Below are 22,807 nucleotides of genomic sequence, written 5' to 3'. Positions count from 1 at the left end.
TTGTTTTTCCAATTCCAGGAATCAAGCATCATTGACTTCTACCCTGAAGACTTTGCTATTGATTTGAATGGGAAGAAGTATGCTTGGCAAGGTGAAACTTCAACTCTCCTTTTTTTAATTTTTAATTTTTTAATTTTACAGGTTTTTAAGACATTAGTCTTAAAAACCTGTAAAAAATAGAAAGAAATTGGAAAATTATCTTAGTGAGAAACGCTGCACAAAGGTAACTTGTGTTACTTGTTGTGGGGACAAGTATTTTACAGCAGGTGTATTTTTGTAAAGAAATTAGTATGAAGAGCAAATTATGAATCAGTAACTGGTTTTGGATTGGCAATGATTATTGGTAATTTCAGCAGTCATTCTAGATTTGTTCATTTATCCTGAACTAGAGTAATCATTCTTCTCTTTTTATCAGCCTCAGTGTGTAATTGTCTTTTGTCTCCTTTGCATTTAATTAATGGATCTTGTTCTGCACAATCAGTGGCTCATTAGTACTGTGCCAGAAATACTTTGGGGAGTATAGAAATATTTTGGAGCATACAAAAAATTGAAAAAGAGCTACAGCATTTATGCAACTTTTCCTTTCTTTAGAGAATGTTAATTTCCAAGGTCTGCCAGATTTTGTGGATGGGTGTAATTTACACTGCAATTAAAATTTTAGGTTTTCAGTTTGAGTGCAACAGGTTTTGTTTGAATAAAGCCACAGAAGGATCTGACTTCTGAAGCAAAAACGTGATTCCTTCAGATTCACACTGTTCTGGCTGTTTCTTTGCTAAGGAATCTTATCAGAGCTTGCCATGCTGGTGTCTTTTTTTGGGGATATTCCGGGTTTTTTCAACATATGGGAGGAAACTGTTTTGGTTTTGCTAGGTGTGGCGTTGTTGCCCTTTGTGGATGAGCGACGCCTCAGAGCTGCCCTGGAGAAAGTGTACCCTGACCTCACTCCTGAAGAGAGTAAGAATTGGGGTGTTGGGCTAAGGAATTGGGGTGTTGGGCTAAAGAATTGGGGTATTTTGTTGCCACCTATGAAATTCACCGTAAATGAATGAAGAAGGTGTCCTGAATGTTTGGTTGGGTTGAGTTTATGACAGACTCTTCCTCAGGGGTGCTGCTGGTAATCAGAGTGATCCTCAGTGGATTTGTTTTGTAACACTTGTTCAGCTTATAAAGGCTAATGTTTGTTTCCCTGTTGTACAGAAATAACATCTGGTTCTTGTGGGTAAAATGTGGAGCTGTGTGGGGTTTGGGGTTGTTTTTTATCAATTCTGTCTGTATCTGCAGTGTTACTCTATTGTAAATTCAGCATTCTTCCACTGAACACAAGATTCCCATTATTTTACTGCCTGCCAGCTGTCCTTGGGACCAGACACATCCTGCTCTCAGGGGACATTGTCTTTCCTATGTTCTCAGAGCTTTCTCCTAAATCACATTGAAACTTGGCTTTTGTGGAGGTGTCACCAGGACAGCCTTGCTGCTTTGCTGCATTCCTTCCTTCCTTCCCTGTTTCCCCTGAACTCTTGCCCCATTCCCATCATTTCTCCAGCCAGGAGGAACAGCCTTGGCGGTGATGTCCTCTTTGTCGGGAAGCACCATCCCCTCTGTGACTTCATCGTGGAGCAGTACAAGACCAAGAACACGGAGGTAGGTTGCTCTTGTTGCTCAGGGGAAAGGATGAGATGGGAGCTCTGAGGTGCTGCAGCTGAAACCTTCCTCCCTAGGCAGTGGACATCCCACCGGAGCTGTGCCACGGCATCCAGGGAAAGCTCACCCTGAACGACAACGCCGTCCTGCCCGATCAGTGAGTGTGGCCTTTGGGGAGGGTTCTTGCTGCTAGAGGGCCCCTCCTGCTCTTAGGGCAGCAGAAATGGTTGTGTGCCCCCAAGGAGTAAATTAAAGCTCCAGACAAAGCCACGTGTGTAGGTCTGAGGGTTCAGAGCAAGCCTGTGTTTCCTCCAGCTCAGTGAAATTTGCATTCTGTGGTCCTGTTTTTTAACCTCTCAACTTGGCTTTTAAAGCAGCCTCAGATATTTTTAAAATGTTGTAATGCATTTGTTTATTTGCTGAGGACGCTTTGTTTGTTTGTCATTTTGCCTGTGGAAGGCTGATTTTTATGTGTTTAGTTATTGTTTTGAGGTAAACAAGGCCTGAGTAATAAAAGTGGTAGTGCTCGCTGGCCTGGTTCAGTAGGGTCATGTTTTGGCTTCTCTGCTTTTGTGTGGATGTTAATGTGGGCTGATCTGATATCCCATTAGTGCACATTGCCTAAAAACCCCAAAACTCTGCTTTTGATATGCTAATCTGCATTACATCTGAGAAAAATCCAGATAGTGATAGCTTAGATATATTTTGGCTTAGATATATTTTGGTTTTTTCCATTTAGTGTGCAGCACTAAAATCAGGGCTGTTCCCAGCTACACAAACTAAGAATATTTATACTTTTAGTTTTTTTGAGAGTGCATCCAGTCTGAGGAATGATCAGTGTAATCTTCTCCTTGTAGGATGCACATTTATTTCTCTGACTGTGCTCAGAGACAAAAGTAGGTGTTCAGTGCCTTGTTTGCATTAAGTGCACAAACACTGGCTTGGTTGGACAGAAATGTATACTCTAATAGACATTTCTCCATTCTTGTCAGGGTTGAGAAGAATACCACCAAGTTAGAGTTGTTCTTGGACAGAACAGGAACAAGAAACCTCCTCCAGCCTTGATTTCCCTAGACAGACCCTAGAGAATCCCCACACATCTGCTGCAAAAGAGGTGGCATTAAGAAATAAGGATTCAGTCACTCCAGTGCTTATAGAAGTACTTGGTTTAGAGGAAAGGCAGGTTAACTTTGAAAGGAATGCTTTGCAGGCTTAGTTGGCAGAGCAGCAGATGGTGAGAAATGTGATTGGTGGTGTTTTGACAGAGGTTTTTCTCTTCACCAGGGTGGTGCAGTCTCCTGTTCCCATGCTGAGGGATCTGACACAGAACTCTGCCGTCAGGTCAGTAAACTGTGGGCTTTCACACAAGGGTGTGCAAAGTGCAGCACCCAAAACACTGAAAATCACTTGTGAGCTGCATCATTTTTATCTCCAGAGAGGTACAGCTTGGTTCAACCAGAGCAACAGCTGTGCAGAGAAGTAATAAATGCTGAGTTACACTCTGTTAGGGCACAGTAGGAAGGATGTCCTAAATGGGGATGTAGTTCCTGTGGGTGATCAGTTAAAGGAAGGGTTTGGCTTTTCCATCTACCACTGTCAGGAGGCTGGAATTGTTCTGTGCTGGTCCCCGTTTCTCTGTCACAAGGATTTTTCCTCCTGTCTTTGGAGGTGGTATGTGCAGTCAGGGCATTGCTCTTCAGGCTGAATTTTCCAGGGAACCATTATTTTCTTTCCTTGTACCCTCATTCTTTCTTAGTCCTGGAAAACATGAATTCCATCTGGAAGAGTGAAATTGTTTTGCTTATCTGTGTGTTTATAGCTTTCTTGGTCATAAAGCAGTGACTGCTGTTTCACTTTGTCTCCATTATGCAATGAGCCTAATCCTCAAATATTTTCTTCTAGCATCTCATTCAAAGATCCACAATTTGCTGAAGACTTTATTTTCAAGGCTACAGTGTTACCTGGGGCAAAGTAAGTGTCAGCTGTCAGCTTTCAAATCATTCAATTCTGATTTATCCATCTGAGTATTTGCTCTGACAAGTACTTATGGAACTGTTCTTATTGTTCAGGAAACCTGCTCCAGTTCTGAAGCCAGGAGACTGGGAAAAAACCAACAATGATGGCAGGCCTTGGAGACCACAGCTTGGCTTTAACAGGGACAGGAAACCAGTGCATTTGGACCAGTCAGCGTTCAGAACCTTGGGGTAAGGCTGTGGGGTTACTGCTGCCTTGCTGGGGTCACTGCCCTCCTTCTCCCTTTCTAAATTAAAAAAAAAAAATAAAGGGATTGGGCATGGAGTGTCCAAGCTTAGGTGCTGGTTTTCCATGTTCGACACCTCAGCATGTGATATTTAAATTCAATATTGCTAAAAACTGAACATTACGGTGATTTTGCAGTAATGCCTTGTTTGCTTTTTGATTTTTTTTCCCCTCCTAGATAGTTCTAAGTCACTTTCCTGCTGTTTGGGGTTTTTTAAAACTTGTTTGGCGGATGCTTGCTTGTAGGAACAATGAGTATATTATGCACAAGTGATAATTAAGACTGCTAATGAAGACAGGAATGTCTTTTAAGCTTTTAAAAACAAGCTTTAAAAATTAAATGAGTTTCCATACTAGGGAGTGCAAGGAGCCATGCATCTATCAGAGCCAGAGAAGAGAATGTTTTAAAGGAGACTGGCAAATAAAGTTGGACTCTGGAGTGTCTCCTTAGGAAGAGATAATACCTTCTTCATCTTACGGCTCTGGGGGAGCTGCAAGAAGGAAAGGGGAGCTGCAAGAAGAAAAAGCACTCCCTTTTAGGAAGGAAAAGCAGAGCTGTCCTGGGGCTGCACTTGAGAACCCTTCTGCATGTCACAGGCACAATAAAAAGCACAGCTGTGCCATTGGAAGCCTGAGCATTTCCCTGGCAGCAGCTCCTCAGGCCCGTGTGTGTGTCGGGATGTGCTTGGGCCCCCATCCACCAGTGCATCCCTGGCCCAGAGGAAAGAGAGAGGGCTTGGGATGGGCTGGGAGGCAGCTGTGCTGGGAGATGGAGCCCAGCACAGCATCCTGACCTGCTGCCTTGCCATTTCTCCCCATGACAGGCACACAATGCCAAGGGACAGGGGCATGCCAGGGATGTACCCCAACGCTGTGCCGCTCGGAGCCTACGGCAGCCCCTACGCCAGGCCCCTCATGGGCAGCCAGCAGCAGATCCCCAAACTGCTGTCAAGTAAGTGCCTCTGCTTCCTGCTTCTCACAGCTGGGTTGGTCTAAACATCATCTCTCTTCATCTATTTCACTTTTTTATCTGTGTTTAAATACGATCTGGAAAGAAGAATATGGGGAATGGGAAGGCAGAACTAGCAGACAGGCATCCAAATTCATCTCCAAAAAGAGAATGTTTATGTGGTTTTGGGGAGGTTTTTGGGAGCCCAGCAGTCCCTGTGCTGCTGTTCCTGCTGAGTCCTGATGTGTTGTGGGAAATGCTCCAATGTGCTCTGTCTGTCCCACATCCCTGGACCTGATCCTGCCAATGAGGCACTCCCAAGCTCTTGTCTTTGTGGCACCCGAGCCCCTTGTGCTGAACAGGCAGCACTCTGCCGCAAATACCCCCCAGTGCCATAGAGTGGTTCAAACTGAGGAGGCTTGGAGCCACTGCTAGAGGAGAAATCCCAGTCCATCTGTTGGCCTTGGAAAACTGTCTGGTGACTTTCTTTGATGTGGGCCTCCCTCCCCCTCAGAGCACCACATCCATTCCTGGTCACTGTTCTGCCAGGTGTGCCTGGCAAACCTCAGAGCAATTGGTTGGGCTTTTCTTCCCTCCTCCCTGTGCTGCTTTTTGCACGAGGCAGAGGTTGCTGTGCTGCTGTTGTGTGGAGCAGCAGGGACAGGATCCAGGTGGAGCTGCCTCATGGAGGCTCCTTCACCGCTCAGGGTCGTGTGCCAGCCACGCTCTCCGGAGCCACTTCCTGGCACTCTGCTTTCATGGGACACCACAGCGCTGCACACTGCAAATGTGTCCTCTGGCTCTTCACTGGGAGGTGTTCCTCCTCTTCTGCTAAGGCTGTCCTTGGAGATTAGACTTAAACTCTAATTAACTTCTCATTTGCAATGGATTACGGCAGCGGCAGCGCTTGACTTAGAGTTTGGAGATTGTTTCTTTCAGTGCCTCGTTATTTGGGGCCTGAGGACAGTTCATGTCCATCAGGAGGGTGGATCAAACAGCCTGAGGGCTGTGTTGCTCCCTAGAACCATTCCCAAAACCCATCCTGCTTGCCTGGCTGCAGGGTCAGGCCCCAGCCTGGCCCACCCGGTTCTGTCAATGCCAAGTGAACCACGCGTGCCTCAGCTCCTCTACTACCAAGCAGAGTCACACTTGCTTAAACCCTTGTTAGAAGAACACCTCCAGGTGGCATAGCCCTGGATTTCTGCTGGGATCAGCCTTTTGGATGCTCACCTGCCCAAAGATCGTAACACATCCTGGATTATGGATTGTGTGGGTCTGGTGCTGAGCAGACCTGTGAAGATGAGGAGTGTCAGCAACTGCCCAAATCCCACTGCAGTGAGGCTCTTGCTGAGTGGGAGCAGTCTGCCTGCACAGTGTGGCTGGGAATTCATGAACATTTGGGCCAATTCCCCCCAACAACATTCTGCCTGGAGTCCCCAGAGATGTTCCTAGGTTGGCAGCACAGCATCTTCTTCCCTTTTGCTGTCACCTCTTCAATACCCAATCTCTTCATCAGAGCACTGGCACCTTCAGCTGGAAAATCAAATCAGGAGAAATGGGAAGGCCTCTTGGATGACACAAGGTTCTCTCCAGTGTCCAAGTTGTGTTCATCAGCTGTACTGTTGTCAGAGAACTGCAGTTGTGCTGGGAAGCACCCACAGCCCACACATCCCTGAAAAACCACATCTGATGAGGTCAAAACCCCCACATTCAGTGGGACTGATGCAGAGCAACTTTGCCCTTGGTGTGTGGTGTGTTCACACACATGCTGCAGTAAAATCAGCCTCCAGAAGGACGATGCGGTCAAGCCAGGAGCCAGCTCCTCCTCAAGAGCTCAGGGCTGGGGGTGTTCCTCACCAGTGCTCCCTGATTTGCCTTGGATGTGCCAATTTTCAGCTGATGAATAATTGTCTGTGCTGATAACTTGGGGAGTCAAGTGCAGGGTGGAAGCGCTCTGGGAATGGCAGGTTTGGCTCCTGCAGAGCAGGACATCTGATTTATGACTTGCGTGGCAGGCAGTAAACTTGTCAATTAGCTGCCTTGGAAAAGTGATTTTGATTAGTGCAATCAGTAAACACAAAATCTTCTCTTTGATTGCCACCCTGATTAGATAAATTGTTACTTGAGGAGCTGCTAGACAAGGCAGTTTCTTTGGCCTTATAGCTCTGAGAAATGCCTAAGTTTTGCAGGCTAAAGAAAATATTAATTGTCATTCCTTCTCCTGTTTTGTACCTTTCTGAAGTGCAATTCACTGCTGCAGACTCTCTCCCTCCAAGGTTGTTCTGTCAGCCATACAAATGAGTAGGGGGGCTTTAAGTGTTTTGATGATGATTTCATTGAAGTCTTGCTTAAACTGAGCTGCAGAAAGGTGTGGTTACAGCAGGAGATCTGAGTCCTTGCTCACATGCAGGGGAAGGGTCTGCAAACAAGATGTTGCCTGTGTGTCTGTGAACTTGGAAATTATCAGAGAGTCATTGCAGGATATTTTTGATTGAAAGTTGTGCCACTCAGGGGCTGTCCAAAACTTTTTAAAATATTTTAAGCTCCAATTGAAAACCTGCTCATTTTCCCCTAAAGCAGCCTTGTGGATTCCATTGCCTCCCCTTATATTCCAAAATAAACATGGCTTTGTGTGGGTTCAGCCTGTTCAGGCCTGGAAAAGCCCTTGAGATTCCCAGGCTGATCAGCAGGGAAATGCCACTTCCCTACCCTCTGTCCTGGTCTGCTTCAGGCTGGAAATTGGCTGGAAAAGAGGAGCTGAGGAGCATTGGTTGGTAGCTGTGTGTGTGTGTTTGGGGATGTAAAACCAGGCTCTGGTTGATGTAGTTGTGTGTCTAGGTGTAAAGCTGAATAAATAACCCTGCATGGGGGATAAATGAAGAATTATGGGCTGGATTGGCTTTGCCCAGCAGGCTCCCGGGAAGAGCAGAGCTGCTGGGGCTGGGAATTTATTTGGTGTTCTCTTCTCTGGGGCTGGGACAGACAATCCAGCCAGAGCTAGGAGAGAGGCACAGACTTATTTATTTAATGTTTCCCCCTTCCCCTTTGCAGGGGAGGCCAGGCTTCCATGTCCTGGCCCCTGGCAGCACGGCAGGGTGTCCGTGTGCCAGCCATTATCCAGCTGCTGGAACCAGCTGTTGGAATTAGGTCACACTTGAAGGCCATTGAAAGCCATCAAAGGTGTCAGTGAAACTGGAGCTTTTGATTGACGCTGGCCCCGAGTGCTGGGGGCTGCCTGGGTGCTTTTGAGGAGCTGCTGCTTTTATCCTGTTTGCTGACCAGGTTATTTAGAAGGACAACAAGCGTTTAATTGCGGGCCCTGTTAAGGCAGCGTTGCTCCTGCCTGGCCTTTGTTTGTGCCACCCAAACCAGCCCTGCACAATGGGTGAGTGGGTGGTCTCCTGCACGCCAGCACTGGGGCTCTGGCCAAGGTTTTACCCAAAAAGGCTTAATTCAGTCTGATTCCATTATCTGAAACATCATTAATAGGTTTTTATTAGTGTATTATCACTGCCCGCAGTAACTTTTAAATGTACCTTTAGTATCTTTAGTGATGATGTAATTATATTTTGTTTTAATTAATGCTTCACCCTGTTCATCCTAAATATAGTTATATTTACCTAAACGTGAATAAAACAGAATCATCCACTTTATTCCATGCTCTGGCCATTGTTTTAGTTGTCTTTATGGAATAACTTAGCCCAGTCAGAGGAAAACTGGCCCATATTTTGACTTTATTGGTCACAAACATGGTGTGTTGTGGTAACAGTGTTGGGTATGTATTTGAGTGCCTGCATTTTTTCTATAGTAATGAATGTACTGGTGAGATATATGAATATTAAACTGAGTTGTTAGGGTGACAGACGAGGTTTTGCATCTTCAAAAATTCAAGAGGAGACACCTGCGAAGCATCTGAGCACTTACCAATGCCAGAGCTAGCAATTAAAATTCATAATTCTCTGTTATGAGGCTTGTTGGATGTGCTAGAGCCAAAAAAGTTGCTTTTTCTCTGTTGACAGCAGGACTCTATCCAAGCCAGCAGCAGGAAGCCATGACTTGGAGTGTGTTTGTGGCACATCCAGCCCGAGCCTTCCTGTCTGGCTTCTCAAAAGCATCTCTGGGGCACACAGAGGAGGGAGCACAGCTCCTGAGTTGTACTTGCTCTCTCTCTTATTTTCCCATCTCGTTTTGCCCTCCAGATCTTCGGCCCCAGGAGTCCTGGAGAGGTCCCACACCCTTGTTCCAGCAGACACCACAAAGGTAAGGCAGGAGGGATGTGAAATGTGCCCAGGAGGGCGGACTGGGCTCTGCCAGCCTTCCCTGTGTTTGGTTTTCCCTTCTCTGTTTGCAGTATTGTGGTTTAAAATTGTGGAAATGATGCTGTGCAGCAGGTTTTTTGAGTTAATTAATGTCCATGATTTATTGATGTTTTGAGAGCCCACTACGTGGTGTTCATCCTTTAAAAGGCTCGAGTACTTTGTATTAAAAAAAAGGAGGGAAAAACACTTTCCATTAAAACTCAGGCTTCAAAATTAACTTTACTGTTGGTGCTTTGGTACCGTTCTTGGTTCTTTGGCCTTTATCTTATTGAAGCTTTTGAGATACTATGAAATTGAACACAGAGAGCTTAAAACTGCATTAGATTTTGGACAGGCTAAACAAATTTCTTTTTAGGAGGGCTGTGGAGCTTAATGAGGCATAACTAATGGTGTTCCACTTTTATCATTCCTGTGCCACAGCCGCAGCATTAGCACAGACCAGCCATTGATTCTTGCTACAAACCTCTTGAAGTCCTAATCAGCTTCTTTGGTACAAGTTTTTCAGGCCTGACAAGCCCATTGTAGGGCAGTGTCACTGTAGGTCAGTAGTTATTAGTTGCCACTGAAAACAGTTTCTTTAACTACTTAAGGCTGAACTGAATTAAATGCAGAAGGGACTCAGGGAAGGATTATGGAATCTGCAGCCCAATAAGTGCCATCGAATAGAAGGAATGTGACATGGTTTGATAATCAGGGATGTTTTACATGCATCCCCTCATTGATGGCTTGTGTGTCCTCCGGTGGGGTGGGCTCAATAAGCCCAGGCTACCTGTGTCAGCTATGAATAATGACATTTATTTATGTTTATGGAGGAGGGAGAGAAGTTTCTGCTCCAACACCCAGCTTTTTTCCCCCCCTGGGTTTATTTGCAAATGTTTCACCATTGAAAATATGGGCTTTGGGGGAATTTATTGAGCTCTCCACAGCCACTTTCCATGGCAACCATTTTGATCCCCACTGAAGTAAGCCTGGCTCCCTTGTCCTGTGCCTCATCTGTGTGGAATATTGTAAGGCAAGATTCATTCATAATGCAAACTTTAATACTGCTTGGGCCATGGGAGTTGCCACTCCCACCCCTTAATTAAATCCAATTTATATACTTTGATTTGTGAAGGACTGCTGCAGGTCTGTCACTTGTCACTGCCTTCCCTTTGTTACACTGTGCAGGGTTTATGAAAAGCTCTGCCAGCACTGAGGATAAGTAGTTTTGCCGTGTTCTTGGAAGGTTTTGGATTTGGGGAGCAGATCAAACGTGCTTAGAGCTGGTGTTGGGTTACTGCACAGAGAATTAAGCAGAAGGTTAAACACAGAGACACTGGGTACAGGAAAAAGCATCTGAACCTGTTGAAGGCATTTGGAGTTTCCTGTTCTTTCCCTGGGAGCTGCTGGTTCCCCAAACTCCTGCCCCTCTTGTTCCTGCAGCTCTCCAGGAGCAATAACTTCCATGGGGGAGAGCAGCCAGGGGTTTCTGCTCAGGGAGGGAAGGAATGAGGGAGCCCTGTGGGTTGGAGTGGGTGGGCAGGAGGCTGGGATAGCCTGGATTCACCACTCTGAGCAAGGAATAAGCAAGGAGCCCTGCCAGCTGTGCTATTTCAGGGATGGAATGGTGCAGCAGGGGCTAAACTGGATCTTCCTTCCCAGGCCTGGGAGGAAAAACCAGGAGTGTAAAGCTGCTTCTCCATAATCCAGCTATTCCTGTCTCCTGTACGGGATTTCTTGCTTTTAAACCTAGTGGTGCACCTTGGTGTGCAGCAGGGAAACTGAATTTTGGGGTCCCTCTCCCCTGTCCTGACATTCCTGGGCCCTGCAGAGGTCCTTTCCCTGCTCTTGAGCCAGTCCAGAGTTCATAGAGAGACATTTGCTACCTGGCTGTTGGAAATGGATCATCTGGTTGAACAGATTTTTTTTACTATTCATAGAAATAATTTCCAAAGTGGATAGAGTGTGAAGACAGGAATGTTTTCCTGCATAAATTCTCCTGAATTTATCTGACCTGACTGAATGTTTGAGTTGGTTTAACTCTGGATAGTGCCTGTGTGAGCTCCTGGGGTGTTCCAAGTGGCACAGTTCTCTTTTTTTTGGTTAGTTCTTTTTTTGGTTACAGCTTTGCTGTGTACAGATCTCCACCCTCAGGTGGTTTAGATTACCAACCAGTGCCCCAACAAAGCAATGATATTTGTGGTGTTTAATTTGTTAAATATCTCAACTTTTCACTAAATAGCACTTAAAAAGTTTAAACTCTGTGCCAAGTAAAAATTAATGTCAAAAGCAATCTGTGTCAAACTTCCCCGTTCCAGGCATGGAGCAGGAGCTGGCCTGTGAGCCTCAGTCATATTTATCACCAGCACTTGTTGTAGAGGCTAAATGATTGTTAATGAAAGCCCCAGAGCTGGGGCTGTATAGGTAATTCTCTACAGTTTTCCTACAGGCTGAGCAGTGCATTTTTCATGGAGAGTTTGCTGTTTTCTAGGAATCATGAGGGGAAAAACTTAGTACTCAAAATACTAAATCAAAAGAAGCGAGTATGAACAAAGGATGAACTTAGAACGTTGAGTCTGAGAGTTTAGTCCCCACAAATGTAAAGTGCTTTTGGCTTTTACTACAGCATGGCTCCTTCTGAGGGGTGGTGTGGAGGGCAGCAGGTAAACCTGGCATGCAGAACCTCTGCTGTTCTCATCCCAAACCTGGGATGCAGAGCCTCTGTTCTCATCCCAAACCTGGGATGCAGAGCCTCTGTTCTCATCCCAAACCTGGGATGCAGGGCCTCTGTTCTGATCCCAAACCTGGGATGCAGAGCCTCTGTTCTCATCCCAAACCTGGGATGCAGGGCCTCTGTTCTGATCCCAAACCTGGGATGCAGAGCCTCTGTTCTCATCCCAAACCTGGGATGCAGGGCCTCTGTTCTGATCCCAAACCTGGGATGCAGAGCCTCTGTTCTGATCCCAAACCTGGGATGCAGGGCCTCTGTTCTGATCCCAAACCTGGGATGCAGGGCCTCTGTTCTGATCCCAAACCTGGGATGCAGAGCCTCTGTTCTGATCCCAAACCTGGGATGCAGAGCCTCTGTTCTGATCCCAAACCTGGGATGCAGAGCCTCTGTTCTGATCCCAAACCTGGGATGCAGAGCCTCTGTTCTCTGCTCTTCCCATCCCAAACATGGGATGCAGGGCCTCTGTTCTCTGCTGTCCCTATCCCAAATCTGGGATGCAGAGCTTCTCTTCTCTACTGTTCCTGTTTCCCTCCAGGCTGGCCCTGCTCTGCTCAGCCAACTCCCTCTTCAGCAGGGGTCAGGAAGGATTAACTGTCTCCACTCTCCATGTTTTTCCCTCACAACATCATATTGTCCTGCAGGACCCACCTGCTCTGAATCCTTTAAGGAATTGTCCCTCAGCCGTGCTCAGCTGTAACAACCGGATCACGGCCGTAGCATTTCCCCTAAATATTTTGAATCAAACAATATTGGACGTGTTCTACCTGTTGCTTTCTAATTATCATGTCAGAATGGGTACTTGAAGGAAATGAAAACATTTCTTGCTGTGGGTAATCCGGGATGGCAAACTGGGCCATAATGGATGTGGGATCTGCGTTCCCATATAAACTGTACACCAAATGTCAGTCAGCCCGTGCCAATTAGTGCTTATGTTGCTAGGTCACCGTGGTCAATTGAAAACGGCATCAATAGAACTTGAAAAGGTTTCTTCCCGATCAGACCTCCTGACATATTGAGCAGAATAATGGATGGGAAAAAGCAGCCAAGGCCCCTACCCTAGATTCCGAATGCTCGCCGTAAGAATTCATTTGCAACCTGCAATTAACTGGGAAGAATGGGCTCCCAGAAAGAGTCTGGGCGTTCAAAGAAAGCCCCTGGCTCCCGTGTGGCACATGTTTACTCCTGGGGTGTGCTGGGGAGCCTTTGGGATCAGCAAATCTGCCCCTGCAATGAGAGGTGCACGGAAGCCTTCCAGGGAATTGGAAAAATCCACTGCGTGCAGCTGAGTTTGCCGCTCGTGGCAATGCCGAAGGAAGAGGTCGGCAAAGGAGGATTTGGGGAGATATTCCCCACTCCTGGTTTCTCACTAGCACTGGGCTGTCCGTGCTGAGCTCAGAGACAAAGCCAGGAGTGGGTCTGTGCTGTGGGACGCTGTGCAGGAGCTCCGTTCCCACTGCAGCGTTCTCTCCTTGCGCAGAACCGCCGGAGCTGCTCCTCTGCTCGCCTGGAACCGCGTGATGCAGTCCCCAAACCAGTTCCAGCCAGCCCAGTACCAGGGCATGGGGCCCATGGGATACCCCCAGAGACCCGAGGACCGCATGGACAGGGGCAGACAGGTAGGAAAGAGGGGCCCCACGTGGTGTGGTGCGCTGTGCTCCCCTCCCAGCCAAGGCTTCCCCCTCCTGGGGCTGTGCAGAGGGAGTGTGGCATGGGCAGGCATTGCTGAGCAGGTTTTAGTGTCACTGTGTCACCACACGCAGGTGGGTGACTGCCTGGCTGCACCCCCAATGTCCACGACATGATCACTCTCCTCCTGCTGCCTGAGGCATGCATTCCCACCAGCCTTCCACAACAAAATCTGCCCACTGGACCTTTTGGGTTCTCCCCGACGTGTTTAAAATGTAGATTCTTACACCTTCCTGAATTTCTGCCCTGAATTTCTTATAGGCTTTCTCTGAGCTGAAAAGCTGCTTAATGCAAATGTTGGGTTCTCCTAGCCCAGAGGAATAGACATGGGGAAATAGCTCTCTGCAGTTAAAAGGAAACAAGCAATTGTGAGGGGACAACTTCATCCAAAATTGCAGGTGACTTGGTCAGCAGTTCATGAAAATGCCACAGAGTGAAAATGCTGCTTGAGAGTAGCAGGTGACTCTGCTTAGGGAATTTTTTTTGGGGTGTGATCCCAGTAAAACATGATCTGCATATTGTACCAGAAGTCTGGGTGTTTACACTGTTAAACACTCATTTTAAATAAATTTTGGATATCTAGATTGAACTCCTAGCTCTGCTACTGTTTGTGGAAATCAGAACTGTGGGAAGGTTAGTGACCAGTCCCAGGGAGGAGGAGGTGACAGCCCCACTGCCCTGTCCTTTACGTGGAAATTAAGGCACAAAATGTTGGAAATGTGCCTTCTGCTGGGGCCTGATTCAGCTCAGGACAAGTCAAGTTAATTTTGTTCCTCCCAGCCTGCTCACCTGCCCAATACCCAGATGTGTGTTACGCACCTCATCACCAGTACAAACCCTGCCAGCACTGGTTGTGACTGGAGGCAGAAATCACCAACATGGATCATAATCACAGGGAAATAATGGGACCTGAACCTTGACCCAACCTGTGGAGCTCTAAAATACATTTTAAATTTGGTTAAGATCAGATTTCAGAAATCTTTCGTTTTGTGCCACACAAAACCCCAGAGGCAGAGGAATAAATCCCTGATTGCACTAATCCATAGCAGGGGCTGCTGTGCTCCCCAGGGAAAATTGGGGGAGGATCTTTGTGCTGCTGGAGTCTGGGCAGGGTTTAATTAGTCTGGGAAATGGACTCCTGGAAAAGTCTGTCTGCCATGGCACACACTCTGCTCTGCCCTTCATCCCAGGCAGGATACCCCTGCTGAAGGAATCTGTGCTTGGAGCACTTCATTCCCAGCCTTAAATTGTGGTGCCCAACAGCTGGAATTATGAGGGGGGGCAGGAATGGTTTCCCAGCAGGGTTTGCAGTGGGGGCCCAGGGAGGGTATCCCTGTTAATTCCCACTTTGGAGCCCTGTGGACATCCACAGCCTGGGTAAAGGTGTGGTCTTGCCCACAACAGAATTCCCCTGGTGCTGGCATGGACCTACCTGTGGGTGCAGGAAACATTTAACCCAGCAGTGACAACCCTTCTTTTATTTTTATTCACATACATGATGAGTTCATGATTAAGCACAAATCTTTCAGCTGCAGTGAATTTGCTTCCTTTAAAAATTCCCTTTGCAGTTGTGCTGCAACTGTTTATCTGCTTTTAATTTTCTTTTTTTTTTTTTTTTTTTGCTTTTTTCTCTTCTTGTTATTTTTAAATGAACTTTCAGATGTCATTATTTCTTCGAGGCTGAAGTGAAATGAGAAAGTACCTGAAAGGGTTTAGGGTGCCAGCCTAATCATTGAATCCGGCCTTGCTGCCTGAAAATTTCAAAGCTTTAAAGCCTTGAAAAGGGATTCAAGTGGAAGTGGTGACACGTAGCAGCATAAATAATTATCTTTGGGCCCTTTCACCTCTGAATTCTTTTTTTACAGCGTACAGAACATGGTCTGAAGAGGTTAATAAACGCGCTGCCGCAGAGTGCTTACAAAATTAATGCAGCTGCCATGGATCTGGGGGGCTCCCTGGGAGTGGGGCTTTGCTGCCTTCCAGCTCTCCCAGAGAAGCAAAGAATGAGCTGGCTGGGGTGGTGCAGGTGTTGGGCAGTTTTATTCCAGCCCGGAGCAGCACACAACGGAGCATCCACCGCATCCACGGCTGCTGCAGCGCTCCCAGGCCTCCGCTTTGTCCTTCCCTGCTGATGGCTTGGAAGGGTTTTTTAAGGGATGTAGCCAACTTGTTTGTTTTTTTTTAATTGAGTTCATCAAGCCTGGAAACAAACCTTGCCTGCACGGGCAAGGCTGCAGGAGCCTCCCTGGCAGGTCTGCTCGCAGCTCCGCGGTTTCCGTGGTTATCCCAGCGGCCGTGGGCTGTGATGGAGAGAGATTTCTCTTTTAAAGGAAGGAAGCCCCTTTTTCCCTCCACACCCAAAATCCCCAAGTAAAGAGCAAACCAAGCCTGTAGCTGGTGTTGGTGCATCACCTTTAATTAGCTTGCTGGTCTCTGCAATGTACCAGGTTTGGAAATCATTTAAAATTTTTCAGGGGCGCTCTGTGAAATTTTCAAACGGATTTTTCCCCTGGTTACCTGATGTACCAAATGCCTGAATTTAAGTACAAATATTCATCTAATTTGGAGTAATTTCCAAAGTGAGATTTGGATCTCTTTGACCTCTTATTAAAGCGAACGAGTGCTGGAAAACACCTCTTCTGCAACAAATACAGCTTTCGTTTTTCCTTAAAATACTTTAGCATAAAAACGCTGAGTGTGAGCTGCCCCACATCCCTGGCTCCCAACGTTTCTCCTTTTGCAGCAGAGGTGTCGCAGGTGGGAAGTCCCTTGCTCACGGTGCTGGCTGGGGGTGGATTTATTTGGGATTCCAAAGCCTGTGCAGCACAGCGATCCATTCCCAGCCCGTGTTTTTGGGAGACTCCACAGCCGAATGAGGGATGCTCAGCCCTGCCCCTGGCACCTCTCTGAGCAGAGGATGTTTTGTCCCCATTCCCTATGGCGCCTGGAGCTCACCCCACTTGTTTACTCGTGCTGCTAATCCCAAAAATAAATGCTTGCTTTTGTTTGTTTGTTTGCAGGCGTACGGCCCCGGGAGGCCCTACCCGCTCCCGCATCCTGCAGGAAGGTACAGCTGGAATTAGCTCCTGCCTCCTGGTTTTATTTTTTAAACATGGAAAACGTCCGGGATTTTGCTTTTGTTCTTTTTATTATTTGTGGGGTGAGGGAAAAAAAAAAAAAAAGAAATTGTTAAGCACCATCCCTGTAGTTTTTAAACGGATGCCTGTTTTAAATGTGCACATTTCTTACGGACCTGATGATGAATTTTTGGGAGGGACTGGGAAGAGCGGATTGCCGTCGGACGAGGTGGGAGTGCTGCGTTGTCCTCCTTACAAATCCAAGCTGTGCTGCGCGCTGCCCGCCCCTCTGAACTCCAAACATCCTCTACTCCACACACAAGAGCCTGAAAACAGACCAGGGGTTGGAAAGAATGCCCAGAAATGGGATTTTATGGACTCTGGGGGCAGACCCAGCAGGCAGCCGGCGGCACTGAGAGAGACACAGCCCTCAGCCCTCGCTACTCCTTGGCAGGTGCTTCCTTCGGTTTCTCGGACTCTGAAGTAAAACATTTCAACTTTTTTTGGATGTGTGCCTGTTTCTGGCGTGGGTTTTGTCATGGCATAACCAGGCAGGGGCCGTGGGTTTGTCTGTTTGATACATAATTTAAAACGGCTGCGAAGGGCAGGAATTTCATTCGTTTTTAGCACTCTTTCTAGGGATTTTCTGTGTGGGTGTACCAAATCAGTAAATATTTTTATTTGCTTTATAAAGTGGCTTTTGAAATTCTGAGCAGTGGCGTGTGGTTAATTTCCAGCCCCCTCCAGAGTGTGTTTGTGTCTTTTACCTGTGTGCACACGTTCCTGTTGATTTATTGGAAAATAATTCCACCCAACCTCTAGAATTTAAAATTTTTGTTTAATTAAAAAAAATTAAATGAGGGGAGCATTCACTTCAGCTTTCCCTTTGGATTTTTCCATTAAATCCGGGTATTGTGTAAAACAGCAAAGTTCCCAGCCCCGCTCTTGCCCCGACTCCTTGGTGCTCCCTTCTTTTCCAAACATCCAGGTGTTAATCACCAGCAACTGGGGGAAAAGCCCTAACAGCCCCATTTAACTTGGAAGGAAGAAATCAACCTGGATTCATTATTTTCAAGTGATGGAAGGTGGGGCAGAATCCCTCATTGTGATGCAGCATTCCCAGGGCTGGGAGCCGCCAGCTCTCCCCAGGGCCTTCTCCCACAGCCGGGAAAAGACTGGGGGCTCAAAAAGAACCATTTTGCTTTTCCAGCCGGACAAAACCAGCTCTGAGGGTGAGTTTTCTTGGGAATGGGGCTGGAGGAAGGAGTGGGGTGGGTCACCTACATTCCAAAGTGGATGGACCCGCGTGCTGCTGGCTTTGTCCCTTGCTCCAGTTTTTTGGGGCACAAAAAGTCTGGGTAAACATTTGGGAAAGGTTCATCCCTACAGGCTTCACTTTGCCCAATCCTTCACCCCCTTGCAGTGTGAGTAGAGCCAGCCTGGGCCCTGGGAGCTGCGCTGCCCACTCGGAGCTCTGCTTGGAGCAGCGTGCTGGCCTGGGGGCTTCCTTTCCTCGGCTGGGATGCAGGAGCTGGCTGGGCAGCACCACCTTCCTGGGGCTCTGCTGCCGTTCCCTGTGCCCCCAGCTGCTGGGGAGCCTGGGGGTCACCCTGGGACAGCATCCCTGTGGAACTCCTCAGGCTGCTTTGCTCACAGCTAACATTTGGGTTTTTTCCCCAAGCTGGAGCTGAGCCCGATATATCCCCTTGGATTTAACAGAGTTTGAGGGGGAAGCCACTCACCAGGCTGGGCTCAGTCCCACCCCAGAATTTAAGTACAAATACACGTCTAATTTGGAGTCACTCTGGGCCGTTTCCCGTGGAACCCAGCAGGGAGAAATTCTCCCTCATGGAAAGGGGAGGGAGCCAGGGAGAAAAGGGATCTCTTTCCACAAGAACGGTGGAGATTCCCTTCCCCTCCAGGCTCCCACATAAGGCTTGGGGACAGGTCTGGGACTGAGTCTGTGGTCTTGCAGAGGCCAAAATCCCACTTTTCCATCTCAGAATCGTTCCTTCATGGCACAGCCAGGAGTGGGGCAGCCCCGGTGCTTCCCGGGGCTGGGGTCCAGCGGGTCCCCCAAGGATGGGGGAGTCTGGCAGAGGCGGGAGGGACGCAGAATTAAATCCTTAGCAGCAGACAGGGAGGCAGCAAAAAGGGGATTTTGAGCTTGTCCTTCAGTCCGTACACCGAGAAAGAAGCAGCCGAGTCGTGAGAACAAGGCTTCCTTTTTATTGTTTAAAATAAAATTAAAATAAAAAATAAAAGAAAGAAAAATTGCCGGAAGGAGTCCCGAGGAGCGTTTCCCGACGTGCGGGATTTCCTCGGACAGTGGCGCGGGGATGAACCCCTCTCCGGCTCCGCGCATCCCCCGGCCCCAGCTGCTGCGGGGTCCGATCCCGGCGGGAAGCGGGGTCCAGCCCCGGGGATCCTCGGGCTCTCCGTCACCTCCGCACGGCTCCGAGCCAAGGGCCGGGGCTTGAGGCGGCTCCGCGGGATGCGCGCCCCGTCCACGCACGGGCATTCACTGACTGCGCGGTATTTAATAACAACAACGAGAAAAACGGGGTTTTCCCCTTAAATCCCAGCACCGGCGCTGCGGGGCTCTCCTGCCACGGCTCCAGCCTCAACTGAGCTGCGACCCAATTTACCTCGGGCGGAGATAAGAACGGAATGGCACCGTTCCGGGGCACCCCCACGGCATTAATTCGGCCGCGATGAGCTGCGCCTCGAAGGGTTTATCGCGATTTGCGCCGGGGCTCCGGGCTGCGCTGCCGCCGGGGCGAGGGGCCGGGCCGGAGCGGAGCCCCGCGCTGCCCCGGCCGCCCCCGCCCCGTCGGGAGGAGCTCTCGGCGGCCGGGACACGGACACACTGACACTCACACAAATCCACTCTGATTCACACTCACGCAAGCACTCGGCCCTGCCGTCGGGGCCGTTTGTCCAAAACCAGGAGAGACTTAAAAAAAACTCGAAGGGAGGCCAGGAGGGGACTGAAAGTGGGGCGGCCGTCGGCGATCCCCGCGGGCACCGGGCAGGGCGGAGCGTCCGGCGCCGGAGGAGCGGGGCACTCGGGGACACACACACGGGACGCACCGATTATTATTACCACGTCCTGCTGTAGAGCAGGTTGGGGCTGACCATGCCGCCGTTGTAGTCGACGCCGGCCGAGTCCAGGGGGGCCAGGGGAGCCACGGGGCCGTGCAGCGCCGGCGGGCTGGGCGACAGCTCCTCCAGGTCGGCCGCCTGCCCCAGCGAGCCGGGATGCGGGTGCGCGGCGGCGGCGGGGGCTGAGGGGGCGGCGGGCCCGGGGCCCGGGGTGGCGTTGCCCGGCGGCGGGCAGGGTTTGCCGTCCTTCACCAGCACCGGCACGGCCACGCGGCGCGGCGAGGGCTGCTGGCACAGGCCGCCGCCGCTGCCACCGCCGCCGCCGCCGCCGCCCCCGCCGCCGTCGGGGTGCACCTGCTGCGCGGCCGCCTTGTCCTTGGCCTGGCGCTTCATCTTGTAGCGGTGGTTCTGGAACCAGATCTTCACCTGCGTGGGAGTCAGGTGGATGAGGCTGGCCAGGTGCTCCCGCTCGGGCGCCGACAGGTACTTCTGCTGCTTGAAGCGCCGCTCCAGCTCGTAGACCTGCGCCTGCGAGAAGAGCACCCTCCTCTTCCTCCGCGGCGCGGCGTGCAGCGGCACGATGGCCTTGGCGCCCTCGGCGATGCCGCTCAGGCCGCCCATGCCGGCCACGTTCATCCCCGCCGACGGGCCCATGAACCTGGAGACTGAGCGGGACGGCCTGCTCAGCGCCCGCCCCGTCGGGGCCGCCGCTCCGCTCCCCCCGCGCCCGGCCGCCCCTCATCCTCCTCCTCCTCCTCATCCGCGCCCCCCGCGCCCGCACTTACTGCTGGAGTAGCGGGGGTCGCCGCCGGGCCCGTACCAGCCGCCGCCAGCGGCCGCGCCGCCCCGCATCCCCTCGGGGTAGGCGGGCAGCTCGCCCACGTTGCCCAGCCCGCCGTTGCAGTAGCCCCCGACGGCTCCGTGCGGGAACTGCGACACGCCGTGGGGCATGTGGTAGGCGGCCGCGCCCGCGGGGACATGCTGCGGCACGGCGGCGGCGGCGGCGGCGGGGGGCACGGAGGCCTGGCGGTACGGCCCGAGGGACGCGCCCAGCCCGCCCGCCCCGTCCATGCCGCCGAACTTCTTGTAGCTCTCCTCCATGGGGCTGAGGATGTCGGTGACCGAGAAGGGCGTCGTGTGCTTGGGGCTCAGCGACATGGCGCGACGGGGCGGGCCGGGCCGGGCCGGGCGCTGCCGCCGGCACCGCCGAGCCGTCCGCTTCGGCGGCCACCAGCCCCGGGCGCCGGTAGCTCGCCGGTTCTTTTAGCCCGGCGCCGGGTTTACGCCAGACGCGGGGGGGCGGAGCGGCGGCGGGCGGCTCCGGCCCCTCCCCGCCTCCCGCCGGCCCCCGGCCCCGGCCCCCTCCTCCCGGCCATTGTCCTGCGCCCGCCCGACGGCTCTTAAGCCCGGCCACGCCGGGGCAGCGCCCGAGCGGCTCCGAGCGGCCCCGGCCCCGCCACCCTCGCCCGTAAGTACCTGCCCGTTCCCCCTCGCCCCTCGCCACGGTGCGCGGCCACCCCCGGGCACGGCGTCCCGGGGCAGAGCGGCTCCCGCCCGGCCCCGACGGCAGCACTGGGCAGCCCCGTCCCCTCTCCCGGCCGGGCTGCACGGATCCCGGTCCCGCTCCCGGCCCCTCGGAGCCGCGGCCGCGGGGTGCGAGGCCAGCGGGGACCCCCGCGGCACCGGGGCCCCTTTAGGGCCGATGCTTCGTTTGCGGTCGCGTTTTCGGGGTTTTTTCGGTCGTTCTTCGTTTGCTCGTTGGTTTTGGCGCAACGAAAGGCTCTCCTGGAGCAGCCCGAGCCCGCGGGCCGGGGCCGGACCGGCTGCGGGACTCGCTCCGCCGCCCCGGGCAGCGGCTGCGGGGCTCCTGCACCGGCACCCCGCGCCCGTCGGGGCCTCTCTGAGCGGGGCTGAGCGGGGTCTCTGCCGGGCTCAGAGGCCGGGGCGCAGCCAGACCCTGCGGCCGGAGCTGTGCCCGCATCCCCGGGCCGGGCACCGCTGCGACGGGGCGGGCGCAGCCGAGCGCGGGGAGATGCGCGGGGTGCGCGCCCGGGGACCCGCGGGGCTGCGCCTTGCCCAGAAATTGGTAAAACTCGGGGTGTTCAGTGAGCAGCCTCGCCCCTGAGCGGCGCCGGTTCCCGGGGTGCCGCCGGTGTTCGCGCACGGACTCCGCTCTGCGGGTTTTGGGGAGCCAGGGGTATCCCGCACCCTCCAGACTGGACCCTTCCCTTCTCAATCCCCATCTTTCCCCTGATCTTTTTGAAGGCAAGGCGCCTGCCGGTCTGCGGTGATTGTTAAAAATAAAAGATAAAAGATCGGAGCGGGCGCAGGTTTGAGTTTTAAACTTTGTGCTCCACACTGAAACTCTGACACCCCAGCGAGGGTCAGGAGTTAAACGGGTCCCGAATCTCCACGCGCTGCCGTCCAAATCCCGACAGCTCTGTTCAGTTGCAATATTCCCACCATTCGGGCAGAATTCCTGGCACCTCCATCCTTTTTTTTCCCTGTACCTCTCTTCCCCTCCCCTGCTCAAAAAAAAAAAAAAAAAAAAAAAAAAAGAAGAGAAGAGAAAAAGCCAAAGCCTTTCTATATCCTTGTGAGAGCAGCACGGGGGATGCCCCACGCGTGGGGACACTGCTGCCCCTCAGGGAAACCCCAGGGTGTGACACAGCTCTGTCCCTGGGGTCGGGCCCCCAGCACAGCCCCCGGTGCCCACCAGTGTCACCAGTGGTACCAGTGAACTGCTGAACCGTGTCTGAGCCCAGCTCTGCCTTCATCAGAGTCTTCCTCCAAAGGCTGATCATTTTATTATTTTATTTTATTTTACTTTACTTTTTAATATTTTATTTTACTTTTAATTTTAGGTTTTTTATTAAATTTTACCTTTTTAAACTTTATTTTACCATTTTTTACTTTATTTTACCTTTTTTTACTTTATTTTACTTTTTAACTTTATTTTGCCTTTTTTTACTTTATTTTACTTTTTAACTTTATTTTGCCTTTTTAAACTTTATTTTACATTTTTTACTTTATTTTACTTTTTTACTTTTTCTTTATTTTT

General features: G+C 50.8%; 2 protein-coding genes across 2 annotated transcripts in view; one reads left to right on the top strand and one right to left on the bottom strand.

The window, feature by feature from the left end:
- XRN2 (5'-3' exoribonuclease 2) overlaps positions 1 to 16,808 on the top strand; it is a 32,305-nt gene extending 15,497 nt beyond the window's left edge. The window contains exons 20-30 of the mRNA XM_005486778.4: positions 19 to 91; positions 871 to 954; positions 1,544 to 1,641; positions 1,719 to 1,798; positions 2,926 to 2,982; positions 3,544 to 3,612; positions 3,711 to 3,845; positions 4,725 to 4,852; positions 9,049 to 9,109; positions 13,356 to 13,494; positions 16,585 to 16,808. Coding sequence (XP_005486835.1) covers positions 19 to 91; positions 871 to 954; positions 1,544 to 1,641; positions 1,719 to 1,798; positions 2,926 to 2,982; positions 3,544 to 3,612; positions 3,711 to 3,845; positions 4,725 to 4,852; positions 9,049 to 9,109; positions 13,356 to 13,494; positions 16,585 to 16,647 — 987 coding nt within the window. The 3' untranslated portion in view covers positions 16,648 to 16,808. The remainder of the gene's footprint in view (positions 1 to 18; positions 92 to 870; positions 955 to 1,543; positions 1,642 to 1,718; positions 1,799 to 2,925; positions 2,983 to 3,543; positions 3,613 to 3,710; positions 3,846 to 4,724; positions 4,853 to 9,048; positions 9,110 to 13,355; positions 13,495 to 16,584) is intronic.
- A 34-nt stretch (positions 16,809 to 16,842) lies between these two features.
- On the bottom strand, positions 16,843 to 21,091 carry NKX2-4 (NK2 homeobox 4). Its single transcript, XM_074536756.1, has 2 exons — positions 20,532 to 21,091; positions 16,843 to 20,411 (listed from the first exon to the last, which is right to left on the bottom strand). Exons 1-2 carry the CDS (start codon positions 20,902 to 20,904, stop codon positions 19,744 to 19,746), a joined length of 1,041 nt encoding a protein of 346 aa, XP_074392857.1. The 5' UTR covers positions 20,905 to 21,091; the 3' UTR covers positions 16,843 to 19,743.
- Between the last annotated feature and the right edge of the window lie 1,716 nt (positions 21,092 to 22,807).

This window comes from Zonotrichia albicollis, chromosome 3, assembly GCF_047830755.1.
Source record: "Zonotrichia albicollis isolate bZonAlb1 chromosome 3, bZonAlb1.hap1, whole genome shotgun sequence".
NCBI lineage: Eukaryota > Metazoa > Chordata > Aves > Passeriformes > Passerellidae > Zonotrichia > Zonotrichia albicollis.
This window is presented reverse-complemented; position numbering and strand designations above follow the sequence as displayed.

What these genes read in the sequence shown, in the direction of transcription:
- NKX2-4 (XM_074536756.1), bottom strand. Translation starts at nt 20,904, where the DNA reads ATGTCGCTGAGCCCCAAGCACACGACGCCCTTCTCGGTCACCGACATC. An exon ending in CGACCCCCGCTACTCCAGCA is followed by an intron (nt 20,412 to 20,531) that starts GTAAGTGCGGGC and finishes CGTCCCGCTCAG; the next exon opens with TCTCCAGGTTCATGGGCCCG.